We start from the raw sequence: 20,299 nt of genomic DNA, 5'->3' as shown, positions 1-20,299 counted from the left end.
CTTCTTTCTCGAAAACTACGTCACTTCAGAGGGAGCCGTTTCTCACAACATTTTATACCATCAACCTCTCTTCCATTACTCAATATCAAGTAAGGTTTTATGCTTATAGTTATTTTGAGTAATTACCAATAGTGTCCACTGCCACTGTCCACTGAGGGACGTTGTATTTGCTACACAGTGGCTGGTCTCATGGCTCTCTCCGCAAGGACGGAACAAGTCAGGTACTTGCTTTTCAGAACCAGTGGTTATATTGGATACAATGATATCATCGGTATGTATAAACGTGCAGCGACGTAAGCTTTCCACATGTGTTTTGATTGGTCCGTGGTGATATGGGTGCAGCTGACAAACATAACCTCGAACCAATCAAAACACAGATGGAGAGCTTACCTTCGGTCGTCTGCTAATCGTGCAGTATGCCACGTAGTGTGACGTCAGACGCCCAGGCTAACTCTCTGCTAGCCTGACCAATGACGTCACACTTCCTGGCTCGTACATAACGTCAGAGAGTGGCCTCTAGCGTAAATTCTCGTCCATCATCACCTTTCACCTAGATTCATATGAAGATGACCGCAAGTGCAGCTGCCAAACGTCATCTCGGACCATTCAAAACACATAGAGAATGCTTACGTTACTGCAAGTTTATCATATGAAATGATTCTATACTTGAACCACTGGGTCTAAGTATGAGGTACCTGTCTTTATCACTTGGATAAAGACAGGGGCACAGTCTTTCTCTTTGTCAGCTTCTAATCAGCGGTAAATTCTTAGCACAAGAGGGCGTTGTTCATGTTACACAGTAAAACAAAAATAATACGGAGTTAAAAAGAAGAAACTAGAGGGCGCTAAGACGTGTCTAAAGGTCGCAGTCCCATTAATAGGCTCCGCCACTTTCGGGTGGATTGTTAACCAATAGTGTGTCTCAGCCACTTGAAATTTTTCCTTCAACCAACTCAAACATCTTTCTCTCCGCTTAGTAGATCGTTGGATTGATGAGTTAGCTTACAAATTATTCTCAATCAAAAACAAAACGGACACTCCTCGATACGCGTGGTGTATAGGCGTGAAATGATGAGGTCAAGCTGGTCTGGCTGGCGCTCAAGTTTAGAGTGCGTTTTGGAGACCCCAATCAGAAACATTGGTCAACGATTGAGCGTTTTCGCGTGCTCGGTTGAGCGCGGTGACGATGCTGTTCAGACCAACCGGTAACCGACTTGTTGAGTCGGTTGGCTTTTGGTCGGGGTCGCAAAAACGCACTCCTGATTGCTTGCTAGACCAGCATGCACCTTATTCAACAGTTTGCGCTTGCGAAATGGGTATTTGCAAAAGGTCTGTATAAATACGCTTTTGAACTGAACGGGGCCATTTTAGATGTCTGTTACCCCCAAGTACTCCGAGATGAAAAAAACCAACATTGCAGGTTTAATGTTATATACATTTTTCAAGAATCCTAGAAATCAATCATAATATTATTATAATCATAATCTTTGATTTACAAAACAAATTGTGTTTTGGGTTTTATTCATGTGCTGATTATAGCTTCATGGCGGGTTGGCGTAGCGGTATATTTCCTCGCCTTCTATATTAAGGACACCAGTTCGTCGGTTGGGGAGCCTGGGCTAGCGCCTTTCTATGTCACTGTAGAAAGTCTCTGCAATGGAATGGCATGACAGGTCCAACCAGCACCCATACCCACAATAGTCACCCCCACAATAAGTTACCGAGAGTCATTGTATGGCAAACATTCCAAACACTTAACAATTAATTCATTACTAAAGTTTCCCCAACTCCTTCGGAGTTTTTGCAGCACCTGAAGCAAAATGGGGCACTTGTGCTGCTAGTCGTTAATACAGGACCTGTGTCTAACCTGTGTCAATTTATTTCTGGGAGTCGTGAAGCATGTTAAGTGAAAAACCGGGACCCGAACCCACTTCACATTGTCTCGGCCACTGAGTTATCTACTCTTGGCGGCTTGTTATGACTCTGTCCACCCTGTAGATGGTGCGTTCTTTTAGTTTCCCTGGGTCGACCCCTGTGGATGTTTGTCCCCCAAACAACATTGCAATATTTTTTTCCCTTGCCGCTCTTTCACCAAATCATTGCAAAGTCGTTTGGTGAAAAAAAAATCGCACCCGGTCCATTTCCAAAATATACAAAATCGATAAAACAAAGCAATTGAACAACAGAAGTAACCCTCAATTGGAAGTCCAGGGTAGATTCTAAATGGTGCTGGTTTGAACAAGGCAAACCTAAATGTCATGAAAATAAGAAACCCCAAGTTATAATTTTATTATTGCTCTCTTGTATTGCTTTCGTATGCCATCAAACTATAACCCAAATCGCAAAGGTAAACCGGTGACATTGTCCTTAGTCTTAATCATAAGAGAACATTAAAGTCACCTGGAAATATACTTTTTTTTTCTTCCAAACATAAGAGTATATGCTTACGAACAATAAAACAAATTTTTCAGTAATTGTTTGTCACGATTTATACGTTTAAAAAATATATAAAGTTGTTTGGGGGGCTGAGTCCGCCTACCCCTTTTGTGACGTCAATCGAGGCAGACTTTGCCTGCAATGCGTATGGTAAACATACGCGCACACCTACCATTTCCCTACTTACATTACCTGTGCAGCCAATCGCTTGATAACCACCAAGGATGGTACAATGTGGACAACTCGGGCTGCAATGCGAAGTCAGCACCAGGCGCCATTTCAGTAAGCAACTTTGATGCAACAACGGATATGTGCATTCGAACACTCTGGTAACGAAACACTTTTGGTAACGAGACATGTGCTTACCAAAATGGCCCCAATGCCGTACTTCACGTTGTAAACAACAGTAGAGCTCCAGTTGCCTTGCGGTTTTAAACGATCTTTGGTACCAACACTTCTTCAAAATCAAATTTCTGCCAAGTATTTGAAAGCTGCTCTATCAAGATTTGTAAGAAAACAAGTAAATGGCGTGACGTTTCGACCCTAGCAGCAGAGTCTTTCTCGAAGGCAAAATGACAAACAACCAGATCTTTTTATGGCAACTCCAAATTACAATGTCATTGCTGAGTGAATCAAAACGTTGTTGTTACAATTCCAACACAGCAAATAACCGGTCAGCATTGGTTGATCATACTTCGGTGATCGCACTCACTCTGTGCTGATTGGTCAAAAGGTTGATCGCCCCCTTTATGAGGTCATCGGTGGGCGTGTTTGACACGTGATTTGATGAGCGTATAAGCTCGTAAGCAGATGGTGCTGTCCAGCGTGGTGCAATGTCTTTAAATTATAACATCTAATTGAAGAAATTAAAATCTCATTGAAAACGAATTAAACATCGGAATGTCACGCTGCTTTTTAAGGTTATGAAAGGAAGGTTATTCCATTCCAATAAGGGGGTACAAGTGCCATTTGAGACCAGTTATCACACGGATTATTCTTGCTCAGTCGCACCACTACTCCCCATCCGTTCAATAGAAATGTCCAGACAAACTTAAACAATCTTTTCGTATCTTGTTCTTTATTTTTAAAGTTACGTTTGGGTCTGCTTTTATCTCAAATCATGTTTTAAACAGCAAACTGTCCGTGTTGGTCTGAAGGTTCAGGGACAAATACCCATCTTACCTAAAGGGAAAGGGGCAGGGACCAATGCTACAAAGAACAAGGTGTACAATAAAATAATTTGACTTAAAAGCATTGGGCACTTTTGGTAGTTGGTCAAAGTAATTCTTACAGACTTACTTGGTAAGTAGCCATGGAGAACTGTCAAAAGTATAAACAGTGTAAGAAACGGCTCAGGTAACGTAGTTTTTGAAAATAAAAGAAAACATTTTTCAATAAAATGGTTTAATTTATTTCAAGACCTCAGCTGAGTTATCAACATCAAGCGTTTGATAGCACCCTTGTGCGACAAAGGTGTTGTTTTTTTTCCATTATTCCCTCGCAACCTCGACGAACAATAGAGTTCAAGTTATTTATGCTTGTGTTTGGATACCACACCAAGGGAGAACACTGGTCTTTGACAATTACTAAAGGTGTACTGTGCCTCAAAGTAATCTTTAAATGATTTTTGAAACTTTGCATGGTGTGAAGGATACGAATAAACTATTATTAGTAGCTTGCGGGAAAACTTTATAGGCATTTTATTTTGAGGAATTGTTAGCTTTGAGAGGACAGAGCCAGCTTGGTATTGACAAATTTAATCTGCTCGTCTTTAATAAAATTGTGAGTTTTTTGGACTGAAGACGAGCAGAGTATACTGTTTGTTTGTTTGTCTGTTTGTTTTTTATTTCCAAATATCACAATAAATAATCATGAAACATACAAGAAATAAGAACAACGAGTGATAAGAGGAGGGCACCAGGAAAAAGCCTAGGCTTGTACAGAGCCTGGACCCTTTATAATATAAATTAATAGGTTTTAGTTTATACCAATAACAATATTGATTATTGAAATTAAGGTACGGTGAAAGGTATAGTGCATACAGCAAAAATAACACAAAACAATGATTGTTTGTAATTAAACTGTTTTGAAAAAAATTTGTTTGCTATGCAGCCATAAATACATATTGAGAGTTGATAACAAAAAGGAAAATTAACAGAACATTATTTAGGAAATTACAAAAACTTGATAATTTGGAATGGATAATCATGGTACGCGTGTAGTTACAGGTGGTGTCATTTTAGACGATACTGGTTAAAAGTAGGTTTTTCATGTATTTTTTTAAGCTGGGCACAGTTCTAAATGAAGGTATTGGGGTGAGCTGATTCCAGAGTAGGGGGCCTTGATGTCTGACTGTTTTTATAAATAAAGTGGTCCGAGCCTTTCCAATATGAATTTTAGTAGCTGATCTCGTGTTATGTGAATGGATGTCAATATTTCGTGTAAAGAGGAGTCTTATGTTACCTGGTAACAAGTTAGATTCAAACTTAAACATAAGGACCCCAAGATGATATTTATACAGTTTAAAAATATCGAGTGTTTTAAATTGCTTGAAAAGGGGTGCAGTGTGCTCTCTAAAGCTAGAATTGGCTATAACTCTCAAGGATTTCTTCTGTACGATTAATAGCTTGTTCAGGTAAGAAGCATGAGTATTTCCCCAGGCTAGAATCCCGTATTGAAAGTTCGAAACGTCGAGACCAAGTCTGCTCTTAACAAAATACAACAGTTTGTCTTTAGATAAAGTGAGTACTGATATCAATAATAATTACTGATTATTTAAGCCGTTGTTCTTATTTTTTTCCAAATCAAACATTATAATATTTAGTTTGTCATGGTTGTCGTCTAACATCATTCAAACACAGAATTGTTTTCTTTGTGTGACTATATGCTTTCCTACCTCACCAATAAAACATCTTCCAATCAAGAAAGTCAAAGTCACTGTTTCTGTTCCACTACAAAATAAATTTTCTCACATGTCAGAAAAAGAAACTGGCTCCTCCTTGACGTGCGTCTCTGTGACTACTAGTTAAGATGTTATTAAATCATACCCTTGACAATCGGTGTGAAGCAAAGGATGACGGCCCGGGTATGGGGTTCGCACTTGGGTGATTCTTCGGTGTGCCACACCATGTCTAATTACGAACGGCTCCTCAATTTGATGAAATTAACTGCTGTGGATGACGAACGTGGTATCTGCGTCAACGATTACTGCGTGGTTTATTGTATAGACAATCATTGAGTAATTGATTTTGATATCTCAATGACATTTGGCCCAGTTTTGGACTAAACAAGAAAGGGGGTTTTGTTGTTTGATAAATCTGTAACAAACGTTAATGTACGGTAAAAGAACATTACCGTTTTAAAGGCACTAGACAGTATTGGAAGGAACTCAATGAATTGTTAGCATTAACAAAATACTTGGTAACGAGCAATGGAGAGCTGTTGATAGTATAAAAACATTATGAGAAACGGCCCCCTCTGAAGTAACGTTAATTGTTTTTGAGAAAAAGGTAATTCCTCACTCAAATATTAAACAAAACCTTAGGCCTCTGAAAGATTTTGTGGAACATGGATGATTTTTACTCTTGCAGATTTGATGACCTATTGAGTCAATATTTTCACAGGTTTGTTATTTTATGCATATTTTATATTTTTTTTTTTTTATTGGGAAACACCAAGTGGGAATACAAGACTTTGACATTACCGAAGGTGTCCAGTGCTTTTTAAACGCATCAACTTACCAGGATCCACAATTAATTGTGCAGATAGACTCAGTCTTTTAGTTATGAAACACACTTTCACGCAACCTAATAATTTTGTTGTCTAAAGAAGTCTTCTGTGGGGTCCAATGTGAATAAAGAAAATTGTGCAGTAGATTATTTTACTGTGTAAGAGACAACACATTCTTAAAGGCACTTGACGCTATTGGTTTTTACTCAAAAATAATGTTCGCATAAAATATTACATGTGACGAACAAACATGTGAGAAACGGCTCCCTCTGAAGTAACGTAGTTTTGGGGAAAAGAAGTAATTTCTCCCTTATTAATATTTGAATTGAATTTGAGATCTCAGGTGAGGACAAAAATCAAGAATCTTTAAACACACAACTTTTGTGTTTTTTTATTCTTCTATTATACTCTCGCAACTTCGCAACCAATTGAGTTCAAATGTTCATAGGTTTGTTATTTTATGCATACGATGGGAAACTCCGAGTGAAAATACTGGTCTTAGACAGTTAATACCAAACGTGCCCAGTGGCTTGAGTAAACTACGTGGCATTTTGAACAACAACGGCTTTTAAATGATTTTCGGTTGAACAAAACAAATTGAATAGAGCAGAAATTGAACGAGAGACCTCCAATTTCAATGTCAAGGTCTATGTTTAAAGGTGTCAATCAGAAGCCATACATAGGATATGTTAAATTGCTGCTGAATCATAATGGTGTACTTATCTCTCTTAGCATGTTTTGCATTGTTTGGTGTCCCAAACCCTCCATCTATTGGGCTACTTCTCCTGTTTTCACTTTGTTTGTTGTGTCCTTTGTGCAGTAGGTCTCCATAAGGTACTTCTGTTTTTATCAATAGTTCCCTGTTGAATTTGTTTAATAATAATTATTGCCCGTTTTTTATGTTTACAAAATAGTATAATTATTTTAAACCTATCTTTATGTTTTATGCTGGCTCTATGCTGGCTCGTTTGTATGTTCCCGTCTCACCGATTATTGTGTTTTTTCCGTTACGAATCTATCGTTACGAATCTACAGTTAAGTACAGATTCGTGAAAATAATCTAAACACACTTTCAGCAATATAATGACGTCACAGATAAAGTTTGGAACTCTTTATCCCCGATACAAATACCCATCTATTGACATTCTAACAAAATATTAAATGTAAAGTCCCTTTAACAGCTCGAAACACTAGTTTCCCCATCGTGCTGTCAGGGGTGGGGGTTGAACTTAAATTTGTGAGCTGGTTTTCAAATTAATCTAAATTGGAACACCAATTATATCTCTTGTTGCTTACAAAATAATACGTTCGGGCCTATTATAGCGGGGTTGGAAATCAGTTCAGACCAAACCGGATCACGCGAAACAAAGAAAGAAATCAAAGGATTGGTCTCGTCATTAACAGGTATCAATAAAGGAAAGGTGGACATGCTTGATCAATGGAAACCTGGTAATCAAATCAAAGTCGGCAACAGTGTGTGGGCCACGACACCCTTTTACTGGCTGGCTTTATCGTGTTGGTGATAGGGTGCCAGAATCCTTTATAAGGCCAGTCCAAACTACACCATCCACACACATTCACTCCTGCTGAATTATTCTTGCTTCCTCTTCGAGAAACAACAAAGGTAAGTGGAACCACTTCGATTTCTACATTTCAGTTTTGCATTTGTTTCATTTATATTTACTTTGAATTTGTATTTAATCCGACTACGAATGGTATCTCCGCACATCGAAAGCAAAACATAACGATGTGTTTCAACTCAAAGTATTCCTTTTTTTCTGGTTGAAATATTGAAAAAATCGTTACCTACTGACAAGAATTATTTAGTGCTAGTTAAATTGTTGTTGTGGCCTAATCCAGAGATGCCGCTGAAGAGAAGCTTTAAATTGGAGCTGAGATTTGAACAAGACAATTCAAGCATTTTTTCTGGTTTATGCTTTACCCAATCTAAACATCGAACACAAACGGAGTACCAGTTAATGCAAAGCGACATTTCGCTGGCAACTGGCTATCTGGTCAATGCATTGATTGGTATCTTCAGAGTACCAGTCAGTGCAACGGCCGAACAACGATATTGCTTAAACGTTGATTAACCATAGAATGTTACCAACGAACACCAAGCAGGTTAAAAGCAATCTGTCGTTGGTGTTCAGTATACTGTTCAGTATTATTTTTCTATTTTCATTATTATTTTGAAACTGTTCAGTTGGCAACTTGTACTGATGTCGAGGAAAGTTGTCACTGTAAAGACTCTACCGAGATTATGCTTTGGAAATGGCATTCAAAGCCTGAGTCAAATGTAACTCAAATGTAAAAATTGACACACAATTATGTTAAGTTCATTTCTCTTTTTGGTGTATGTATGTTACAAAACTCATGGCGTCAATTTTAACCACTCCGATTTTGCAGTGAAGTCGAGGGTGCATAAAATAATTATAGGAAGGGAGTTCTCAAAAATGTTTGAAGGTGTGAAAGTCTTGACTGCTCTTTTAAGTAACTTTCAAACAAAAATAATCTACTGTTCCATCTCTTTTATATATTATTAAGTGCTTCACAACAGGCCTTATTTTTTTTATTGATAGCCTGTATTACTTCCGTTATTGAGAAAATAAAATTAGCTGTTGCAAACAACTTACCAACCAAAAGTACCAGTGGTATTAAACTGCAAACAATAACTAATATCTTGACGGTTCGACCCTAGCAGAGTCTTCGACCCTATAGCAGAGGCTAAATGACAGCACAACAAAACATGAACAGGTAGCTAAGTGTAACAGTTATAAGTGGAAATACATGAACATATTTCTTGGTTTACATTTTGTGCAGAATTTGACTAAAGATGGCTGCCAAGCTGGTCCTTGCTCTTATGGCTCTTGCCGTGATGACTGCCTTCGTTGTGGCCGATGAGGAGGAGGAGTTCTTCCCAGTTGAGGATCTCATGGAGTTCGTCAAGAGAGGAAAAGGCAGGAACCGAGGTGGAAAAGGAAGAATGGGACCATTGACAAAAGATGATCTTACAGGTTAGTCAAACTAATTTATTTTCTTTAAGGAGTTGACATTGACTCGTCATCAGTACCAAATCTTTGCGACAACGAAAAAGAAAAACAATCAATAAAACATGTTAGTTAATATTTGTGTTCAAAATTTTCTCTTAAGTATTTTAAACAGTACACAAATTCATCATTTGTACCGAATCCCTTCCGAGCCAAAAGACATAAAAACAAAACAAAATATGAGATATTTTAGTTCCCTTTGTTTAAGACATGTCTATGTTTATAACAACCGTTTTTTGATTATATTCTGGTGAAAATATTATGTGTCTTTATAACATAAAATACTGCATTGTTATTGAAGTCGAAAACAACTAGTCGCTTTTACCACTTAGTGACCTAACCTGTCTACCGGTAGGCCTGTAAAACAAACTTTAAAAAAAAACCGTGTTTGGAAAAATTATTGAAAGATTACTGACTTTTGAAACATCTGTTTCGGAGTTAGCTTGCCAATTATAACTTCTCACAACAACAAAAAGCTGGATATCTTATTCTCGCAAAGTCATTGTGTTTTTCACTATTTTACTTTAGTTACGAATAATTTCCTAAGCATATGCGTAGTTTTTGGAAGTAAAACAAGAAATGTTCCCGAAAAAGGCTTCGAGATCTACCTTGAAAAAAAAACGACTCTCTCAGATAAGGCAGCACCTCGTAAACATGCGAATGTCAAACAAGTTCGGCAGAGTTCAGATGAAAAACTGGGGGAAACAAAATAACAATTTAGGTTGTACGAAAAACAACATGTGGTATTATTCTGTTTATCAATCAGATAACCTATTTTTCTTGGTGTTATGTTGTGGTGTTGTTGATGTTATTGTTATAGTTAAGGTTTGTGGTAACACCAAGTTAAGAAAATCTCTCAATGAGTTGGGGTGGTTCTGAAAAGAACCGTTGGTTTTAACTCGACCATTAACCAGTATGATCTGATCTTCTTCTGGAGATTTTGACTACATGGCGTTATCGCAAACCTTCACTATAATGGTATTTCCCCCATGCAAAGTTTCAAATCCTGATTTTATTGTTGATACTATTATCATGTATTCACTGTTTTCATTTTGTTTATTTTACAGATTGCGAAAAGTTCGGCCAGAGCTGCGTGTGCGACAAGAGAAAGTTTGGCATGGACCGTTTCTTGGTGTGTCACGATAGTTAAACTACTCTCACAACGATCTGACTCCACACATCTTGACCCCGCCCCAATGACGTTTTAAAGTGTGCTTCCTTACTTTTGTTTAACTCTTAAAAACCATCCACCTAACAGACACAATTTATTTATACCACAGTAAACAAAAAGTTACTATAATGGTAGAAACCATACCTTATTTTCATTGATAGTACGTCACTGTGACGTCATTACGAAGTGCCATAGCATTACATTTGCAAGTACAAAGTAAATCCAGACATGCGCATGGATATCTAACTTGTCCGATCTTAAGTTTTCAATGACATCGAAATGTAGGCCTACATCAATTTGTTAACATTTAGATTTGCATGTCTCGGAACTTGTATGTGTACGTAACTTTAATAACTGACGCAGGACAAAATCAGAGAACTTGAAAGCATTTTATCAGAAACTATGTCCAATCAAAACTCGACGAAAGAGTCCTGCACCAGTTCTTCAACTATCAACAGTTTAATGCTTGTATTACATGAGATAATGGCATGTTTTAACTAAGTAATGTACAACTGAAAGAGGTATAGTTTCTAGATTACCAGAATTTAACATGAAACATGTTGTGTTATTTTTGATTGGTTTGAAATAAATTAGTTTTAAAAGCAAAGAGAACTCTTATGTCTCAACGTGTTTTTATTTTCAAGTAGTTCGCTGCCAGTTAAACAATAATTGTAGTACTCCACGGAAAGACTTTGAGACTTTGAAACGCTAGGTGGCAGCACACTTCCCAGGTAAATGTCCGTGGTTGATCTTATTCTGAGCTTGCGCACACCACTGCGCACGCAACAACGAACAACCTATTTACTTGGTAAGTCTGCAGCAACCTGGCGTCCCAAAAGCCCCCCATTGGTTGATTCTAGGTCCCAAGTAGTCTGAACGTTTGACGTCACACTTCGAGGATCGTGATCTACGCCAGAGAGTGGCCTCTAGCCTAGTATAATCCCCGTCCATACTTACCTTTCACCAACATTTTTTTCACTCACAGCCGATTCCTATACTGACATTATATGCAAAGTACATGTACTGTACATAAAGAGTGCATGGTCAGCTGAGTTGTTATGGTCTGAGGTGTTTGTCAGCTGCGCTCACATCACCCGGACCCATGAAAAACATTATGTATAACAGAATGCCACTGCACGTTTATCCATGGCATCATTGCATCTGTAGTAGTCAGTCAAAACTACTTTAGAAGGATGTCTAATAAAACTCACCACTTAATATCTGCACACCATGACGGAGAAAAGTCGAGGTCCTGAAGACTGGAGTGCTACACTACAGGTTAAAACGCCGACCGTAGCACGGTACGATGAACACCAATTCCAATCCACAGAATACAGAAATAGTGTTCACAAAGTTCACAATGACTAAACAGTTTGACGGAGAAACGAAGACGAATTGACTCATACAACTGACGAACAAAACTGCTGTACATACGCTGGAAATTGCTGAGTAGAACGAACGCGAAAAATGGAGAAATAGTAAAACATGTGCAACTCAGTGCTAGCAAAAACTACACGTGGTCAGCTGTACATGTACATGTAACTCTTTGCACAGTGAGGTCAAAGTTCAGTACATGTAGCTGTATGGCGTGCCAAATGCAACAACAATAAAAAACACTAAGGTGTATTGACGATTTAGGTCACTACACACCCAATGAAATCACTGGTAATGGGAAGCAGGTACCTGTCTTTCTTGTTGTGGATAATGCAAAATGACCAGTCTAGGTCCGAAGTAGTCTGAACATGTGACGTTACACTTCAAGGCTCTTGAATAATGTCAGATACTACCTTTATTGTTTCCATGATAAGTTACATTTGAGCTCGCATCCATTTCCGACGGAGACTTGCAGAAAAAAAAATACTATGTGACACAACATTATGCAATCGCTGCGTGCAGACGACGGAAGGTGCAAGCTGACAAACCGCACGAATTTGCTCGTAACATCGACCAATCATAACACAGATATGGAAGCATGTGCAGCATGTTTTTTTCAAGTAATTGTACACCGTTTGAAGATGGCCGAATTTGTTTTTATTTATTTTTTTATTAGTAAAACAACGTCACAAGAAATTAATGCTGACTCGAATATTTTTTTTCTTCAAAAAACCTGACGACTAGAGACGCTTCTATATATACATACATCTTCATTCACAGTGAATACGTAGGGTTATTAAGTTTGATCTTCAAAACCCTTTAAAATAATAATAATAAAAAAAACTTCCCGCCTGTGTTTCCCGCCTTCGTGCATCACCTAGCTAATCCGCCGCCCAGTACTTAAGCAGCATGCAGCATCAGAGTCCAGCATTCTCCAGAAGACGATCAGAGCATACTGATCGAAACGTCGAGTTAATCCAACGGTCCTTTTCAGAACCACCCCAACTCATTTAGAGACAGTCATTACATGGTGTTACCGCAAACTCTTCTATATAAAAAAAACTTCCTTTATGCAAATCGGCTGTGTAACCTTGTCTTTGCTGTGACTGAAACAGTGAGTTCAACAATTTTTAACAGCCTTTTCGCAGGCAAACATATTGTTGGAAGCAAGAGTGTACAGAACCATTCCTTTTATAAATTTGTTTATTTATCAAATTAATTAAGATATATGAGCCAATGGTACTACCCCCCCCCCCTTCCCTCTGCCTCCAGCGGTAACATAAACTGAATATGAACATGAAGAGAACGTTGCGTACAATTAGTGTCATTTTCTTTCTAATGAACCAATAAAATGTCTTCTTGCAGACGCATGGTGGCGCGCTATATAACGGTTCTCAAATACGAGTATCAAGTTACATTGGAAGCCACCTGGCGATTTTTGTTCATCATAGTATCAATCTCTACCCTAACAGTTTCGCAACGAATACTTCGCAACAGTTGAACATATGCTCAGCTCCTGCGAAAAATTCGCAGCAAAGAAAGTGCTATGACGTAAAAATTCGCTTTACAATTGCATTCGCAGGAAGTACCGGGAGAAAGGATTGTGGTAATGCCCATGCGAATTTCTCTTCTGAATTAGTTTGGTCTGGTCATAACGACTCACATTATTATTGAGTTGTTAGCCACCGGTTCTTTTCAGAACAAACATTACTCAAAATAGATGTTATAGGCCTACAGTTTAGAACCCTACTTGTAACAAAACACAACACACATATAATTATATGTATCTACTATATGGAATGAAATCAGCCAAGTCAACACTACAAAATACCCGAAAGGGCGATAGGCGGAAGCACACAGAAAAACGAAACAAACCAAACAGTGGTGAAGGATAGGGGACGATTAACCAAAAGGCGGCTGGGAACACGAAGGACAAAACAAAAGATTGGGAGAGGGTGTAGACTTTGGTTTGAGACAAGCAAATAACAAACTTCAGTAACAATAGGTTAAACGTATGCTCAAGGAATAAACTATACAGATTGTTGGGTTTGAATCCAAACGAGTGTTGTCTGTTCATTTGTTTTCATAGAGCCCGGGAAAGTACACAGTGCTTATCGGTGTGCAAGAGTGAAGAAACAACCAAATATATTTATCGATACTGCTTTCGAATTTGTCATTACGTGTACATATGATAGTAGCCAACGAGTACGAATTGGTTTTAGACGCAGGAAGTTAACATACTTTTGAAAAGCTCATACAATAAGTTACAACAGCCATGGGTGGGATTCGAACTGGGACCTTCGCGGTCGACACCCCTTGTCATCCTTTATTGTCATTATGAGAAACCCGTTATAAATTGTGCATTTCAATTAAAGCCAGTTGACACTATTCGTAATTACTCAAAATAGTTTAGCATAAAACCTTACTAGGTATCGAGTAATGGGGAGAGGTTGGTAGTATAAAACATTGTGAGAAACGGCTCCCTCTATTAGTGACGTAGTTTTCGAGAAAGAAGTAATTTTCCATGAATTTGATTTCGAGACCTCAAGTTTAGAATTTGAGGTCTCGACAACTTCGATGACCAACTGACTTCAAACTTTCATTTTATGCAATATGTCGAGATACACCAAGTGAGAAGACTTGTCTTTGACAATTACCAATAGTTTCCATTGTCTTTAATGTGTATTTAGTCGGATTAAAACAGTCAACTGAGACGGTTCAAAAAACGAGAGGTATTCCCCTTTAAAACTTGAATTTTCGTACTGTTAAATGCACAGGATACTTGTGGTAAACAAATACTCAAAAACACTGTTAGCATAAAACTGGCTTGATATTGTTCAACGGAGAGCTGTTGATGGCAAACATCACTTTAAAAAACGGCTCCCTCTGAAGTAATTTCTCACTGAGGTAATTTTTCACTGAGAAAGTTGAATCTTATGCAAAACCTCAAACCTGACGCCTTCTTTGGGCATCTTTAGTTTTGCAACTTACACTTTTTTCATTATTCTCTTGCGACTTCGATGACCAATTGAGTCTCAGTTTTCACAGATTTGTTATTATTGCATATGTTGCGATAGGCCTGTACATAATCAAGGGAGGATACTAGTCTTTGACAACTACCAAAGGTGCCCAGTGCCTTTAATAGACCTTTTCGCAAATACCGGGGCGCGCGCGTACAGCTAAGAATTAGGTGCATTGTGGTCTTGCTGGTATCCAAATTTGATCCATATATATCCCACAATGCACCTCATTCAACAGTCTGCGCGTGCGCATTGGTATTTGCGATAAAGTCTATATGTACATCTGTTATACCTAAAATCGTATACAAAAAAAAGGTAATAACATGTCATATTCGGTCTAGGGATTGTGAAGTTTATAAATAAATGGTTACGCTCCTGGACACGCTTCAAAAATAGATAGTAATCATCAGACAAGAAAGGATCAACTCTTCAGAAGTCTACATCTGACATACATTTCATATACTCCCCGTCATAACTACACCATCTAAATTAAATAACAAACGCTAATAAAATAAGCTCTCCGCATGGACGGTGAAGTTGAAGTTATTATTTGAAATGGTGGTTTGTTCCCAGCAGTGTTCGATACGCGTTACTTCACATGATTCTGGTGCTACCAGATGTTTCGGAGCATCGAAACTCTATATAAGAGGACCCTTTGGACTACAAGAAATCATCTTCTCCACTCGTCTACCCAAAGCAACATCGACTTTTCCTCCAAGTACAGCATCGGTGAGTACATACACTTTTCTATTTCATTCCGATTGTTAACATACAATCTTTACTTGAAGCTACGGTGTTATTTGCAATCTAAACAAAACCATCCACTTCGTGTTGTCAAGAAGCACATTGCCAGTTTAAAACTCAACTGTTAGCACTTCATACAAATTGTAGACAACTGAATAAAACATGTTGAGTTGTATCCTGAAACAATGACTAGAGCGGGATTTGAACCTGCTATCTCTGGCCTAATATGTCTGTGCTATGCCCTTGGGCTGTCTAGTTCTATGAAATTGACTGCATGTTAAGATTCTCCTTACTTTATCAGTATCGTTGCCAATGTCGCTTCACAAGGATTCTTTGTTCAACCAAAGATCGTTTAAAAAAAAATTCCCAATCAGTTTTCATTTTTGATTGCTAAATTGATGTTCCTTAAATGTAGGACATTCTGATAATATTGCCTTTATTGTTAAATACTTTTGCAATGTACTCTGCAAATTGTATACTGTCATTTTGAGGAACTTTCGTTTAGAACTTACAGTCTTTGTTCAGTTTATGGTCAGCACATCATACAATTGCAGGCTTTTGCCGAAAAATGGAAACAAAAATGTACACTGAACTTTCAACAGTTTGTAAGGCATAGTTTCGTTTAGAATGGACCGTCTGTGTGCAGTTTATTGTCATGGACTGCGTACCATAAATATTTGGTTTTTGCCGAACAAAATTTGAACTTTTTATTCTGAACATGTACTAAACCTTTGGAGAAATAATTGCAGTCAAAGTCCAGAAACAGCTTGTAAAGGCTTCAATACTACCGTTGCTTATTAGTTGCGGCATTTAATATTAGTTTCATGAAAGTGCGTGCAATAATCACATGTAGATATTGTTGCTGTAGATTTACAGATCATTGTTCAAGCTAACCTGTGTGTTCTCATTAAATGTTGAAACGGAGGCTTGCGAGCTTTAATTTCAGCTTCATATCGTGTTGTTATGACACTATACGTGGTGTTTTTATGACAAAAAGACGTTATTTCTGAACGATGAACAGGTAGAGAAAATGTAACGATTAAAGATGATCGATGATCACAATTCGAATTTTTTGGAATGTTTTTGTGTATGAATTCGCAGGTTCTCATTTTGCCTAAAATGTAAAGGTAAAGAATTGTCAGGCAACGGTACAAAACAAAAATCAGAATTTAATTGTAGGGGCAGTAGTTTTGCCTAACATTGAAAAAAGCAAACACAAACCCGTTAAACCAAAATAAAAGAAGCTTTGCGAAAGCATTGTGGGACAATCTCTCACAAACTCTTCTTCGATTTGAAACCAACCGACTGTGTTTAAAGGCAGTGGACACTATTGATAGTTACTCAAAATAATTATTCGCATGAAACCTTTTTTGGTGACGAGTAATGGGGAGAGGTTGATGGTATAAAACATTGTGAGAAACAGCTCCCTCTGAAGTGCCATAGTTTTGGAGAAAGAAGTAATTTTCCACGAATTTGATTTCGACACCTCAAATTTAGAACTGGAGGTCTCGAAATCAACCATCTATAAACACACACAACTTCGTGTGACAAGGGTGTTTTCTTCTTTCATTATTATCTCGCAACTTTGATGACCGATTGAGTTCAAATTTTGACAGGTTTGTTATTTTATGCATATGTTGAGATACACCAACTGTGAAGGCTAGTCTTTGACAATTACCAATAGTGTCCACTGCCTTTAAACGAACTGTTACAAAGTCCGGTTTCCCTTATCTGAAAATAACCTTAGACTATAATTATATCCAGTGTTAACACACATCGATATAAAAGGTATACAACCAAACTACTATACTTAATTATTCTTGATGCAAAAATGTCAAACTATCAATTCACTCGTTTGTGTTTTACTTCCAGAAAACAAACAAAATCTAAAATGGCATCCAAGATTTTCCTCGCCGTGATGGCTCTGGCCGTCCTGACTGCCTTCGTCTTCGCTGAGGAAGAAGAATACGCCGTGGACGACCTGATGGAGTTCGTCAAGAGAGGCAAAGGACGAAACAGGGGCAGGGGAAAGATGGGACCACTCACAAAAGACGACATGGAAAGTAAGTTAACAATATCGAATCTTAGGGAAAGTTTCTCATGCGAACGGATACGCATACACAAACGTTTAGCTATCCGTAACCTACTTACGTGTAGCAAGCAGGATATCAGTGTCGTCCGCACGTAAAGCGGATAGCGAGTAGCGTATGACGTCATAATGATGACGTATCCGTCGCACTAACCGTATCCGTTCGCATGCGAAACCTCCCTACTATTAATAATAATATCGAAGTCTTATAAATAGCGCACCTATCTGCCGACAAGGTACTATTTAATTTTTCTCTTGGAACTTCGACGTCTAATCGAGTCCAAATTGTCACAGATTTGTTACACTAGCACATAATGGGATACGCCAAGTGAGAATACTTGTATTTGACAATATTGCCAAACGTGTGCAATGCTTTATCTGAATTGGGCTGTTGACCCGAATCAACTGCCAACAAAGGCACACTGCCACCTACCACTACAGCTGGAACAGAGTTAACCATTTAATAACAAACAAATCCTTAATAAGTGCGTTCCACAATAAACCGTATCAATGCGCTTCACATAATTGCTTAGATAGAACTAATCTTTCTTTTTTTTAGAATCATTTCACTTTAATTGTTTGTGTTCATACAAAAAAGTACAAGTTTGTATCCAGCAAAACTTGAATCAGAGAAATGGTTTTGCTCGAAACGTTTCTCATTTTTTTTTTTTTACAGATGGCACTTTCTGTGTTGACAAAAATGCTATTGGCGATAGCTCAAAAACGTCTTTTAAAATAAATGCTCAAAAATAGGGTTGCTGCAAATGTGACCCGCTCTGTCAAAACGAGCCAGATGTTGACAACTGTTTTTTTTTTTTAATATGCAAGGCTTGAAAGAACGCACAAGCTGCAGTTATTTGGTAAAGGCTTTGGGATGTATCGCGTTGCTGAGTTACTCCCATTTGAAACTAGCCAGTATATCATTTTTTGTAAAAAATGAATCACAAGTAAAGTGATGATTTAAACTACTATTTTCCACAAAAGGATACAAATTAGACTAAAGCATGATTACAAAATTGTTGTTTTTATAGCTTTAGTGCCTAAAAAGTGTTTTAAAGGTTTACCATGCAAATATAAAATGTGGATGTTTTCCACACTAACTGTCCATTACTTAATAATGCATTTGGCGACATCTGACTCATTTTCGCAGAGTGGGTCAAATCATACGTTCCCTTTACCCATGGATCTTTGGTGAAAACCTGCATGAGAAGTAAAAACCCAATTTGTACACTTTCTTATTTCCTGTTATTTTATTTTCTCAACATCCAGCGTGCGACAGATACGGCCAACAATGCGTCTGTGACAAGCGGCTGAGCTTCGATAACAATAACCGATACCTCGTCTGCAACTAAACAAACAGTGCACCACTACGATGACTGGACCCTACAATTCCCAACAAGCAATGTTATATATTTTAGTGTCTAACTTGTAAACTAATGCCAAATAATGTGTTATGCACCAAAACAAAATGACTACTAATTAGCCAAGAGCGACATGAGCTCGACCCCAAAATACTACTGAATGGGTATTTATGTAAACAAGTTGTAAATGAACTAAAGAAAGAACGAATCTTGTGTAAATTAAAACAATTAAAAATCTCAGAAATATCAGATGATGAATTATGCAATCCTATATCAGATCTTAATGTGTGATCAAAAACAGAAGAACGTAAGTTTATATGACAAAGTCTAGTGTTACCCTTTGACCAAAGTTATTTTGGGGTCTTTAACCCTGTTTTCACATTGGCATCGGAAACGTCTAAGATGTTCACACTCCTTGGGTAAATCACAACCCAGGTGAATTTTGTTTTCATCATCTGTCGTATGAACAGGAAAACATAATAACATGTTTTCAGCTATTTGCAAACTTTTCCGATGTCACTGTTTTTAAAAAACACATCAACAAAACCTTAAGACTAAGATTTCATGAAGATAACAACTCTCGACAAAGTTTGTCCCTGTTTCTTCCTTTAAATGAGTAAAAAATAAAATAAAATAAATGAATTATGAGCATATGAACTTGGTTTATGAGTCTCTTTATTATGTGTAAAAAAGGTTGGGTCAAAAAAAATTACCCACCGGTTTTTTAGCAAGTTTTCGATTGACTTAATCGCGTTTGGTAATAAGCAACAAATTCCTATACCCTTGGACAGGCAAAAGCAGAATACTCAGAAGACGTGCACATTGCTATGAAATCTTTGTCCAATTTCACCGCTCTGCTTACCGTGGAACTCTGTGCTAACAGCCAATAAAATTGTGTGTTTTACAGGAACCGTTAGCACCTAATTTTGTGTAAGCAGAGCCATGGAATTTTGCCCTTATCAGTTTGTCAAATCATAGAAGACTGCTCAGAAAAGAGTTTGCCGACATTTTGCGGATAAATTGGGATTTGTATTTGGCAAACACCGGCCTTTGATACAAACCAGTCCGCAACTTTCCCCCAATGGTTTAACCTTCATGGATAAAACCTTTCCACAAGTAACGTCCGGTTCATACTTCATATATGCGAATGCAAAACGATCTTTGAAGTCACAAATTCGTAACGAATAATTCGCATCGGTTGAACTGTTCAACTGATGCGAATCACTCGATGCGAAACAGCCATGAAACGTCAAATGTTAATCGCATTCGCAGGAAGTATGAACCGGGCTTTATCCTGGAGTATGTTCACAACCACAGCACAGTAA

At 37.9% G+C, this 20,299-nt stretch overlaps 2 protein-coding genes across 2 annotated transcripts; both read left to right on the top strand.

Annotated features, from left to right (window-relative positions):
• The first annotated feature begins 7,682 nt into the window (after nt 1-7,682).
• Nucleotides 7,683-10,998, top strand: LOC117301869. The gene is made up of 3 exons (XM_033785864.1): nt 7,683-7,789; nt 8,989-9,182; nt 10,283-10,998. The coding sequence occupies exons 2-3, from the start codon at nt 9,002-9,004 to the stop codon at nt 10,363-10,365; spliced, it is 264 nt and encodes an 87-aa protein (XP_033641755.1). The 5' UTR covers nt 7,683-7,789; nt 8,989-9,001; the 3' UTR covers nt 10,366-10,998.
• Nucleotides 10,999-15,415: 4,417 nt separating this feature from the next.
• LOC117301867 lies at nt 15,416-19,631 on the top strand. Its single transcript, XM_033785863.1, has 3 exons — nt 15,416-15,509; nt 17,397-17,587; nt 18,883-19,631. Exons 2-3 carry the CDS (start codon nt 17,416-17,418, stop codon nt 18,963-18,965), a joined length of 255 nt encoding a protein of 84 aa, XP_033641754.1. The 5' UTR covers nt 15,416-15,509; nt 17,397-17,415; the 3' UTR covers nt 18,966-19,631.
• The last annotated feature ends 668 nt before the right edge of the window (nt 19,632-20,299 follow it).

Source organism: Asterias rubens, chromosome 17, assembly GCF_902459465.1.
Source record: "Asterias rubens chromosome 17, eAstRub1.3, whole genome shotgun sequence".
Lineage (NCBI taxonomy): Eukaryota > Metazoa > Echinodermata > Asteroidea > Forcipulatida > Asteriidae > Asterias > Asterias rubens.
This window is presented reverse-complemented; position numbering and strand designations above follow the sequence as displayed.

Bases quoted from the DNA above. Each gene is read 5' to 3' on its own strand.
- LOC117301869 (XM_033785864.1), top strand. From the start codon at position 9,002: ATGGCTGCCAAGCTGGTCCTTGCTCTTATGGCTCTTGCCGTGATGACT. The intron at 9,183-10,282 runs GTTAGTCAAACT...TTTATTTTACAG, and splicing joins GACAAAAGATGATCTTACAG to ATTGCGAAAAGTTCGGCCAG.
- LOC117301867 (XM_033785863.1), top strand. From the start codon at position 17,416: ATGGCATCCAAGATTTTCCTCGCCGTGATGGCTCTGGCCGTCCTGACT. The intron at 17,588-18,882 runs GTAAGTTAACAA...CTCAACATCCAG, and splicing joins CACAAAAGACGACATGGAAA to CGTGCGACAGATACGGCCAA.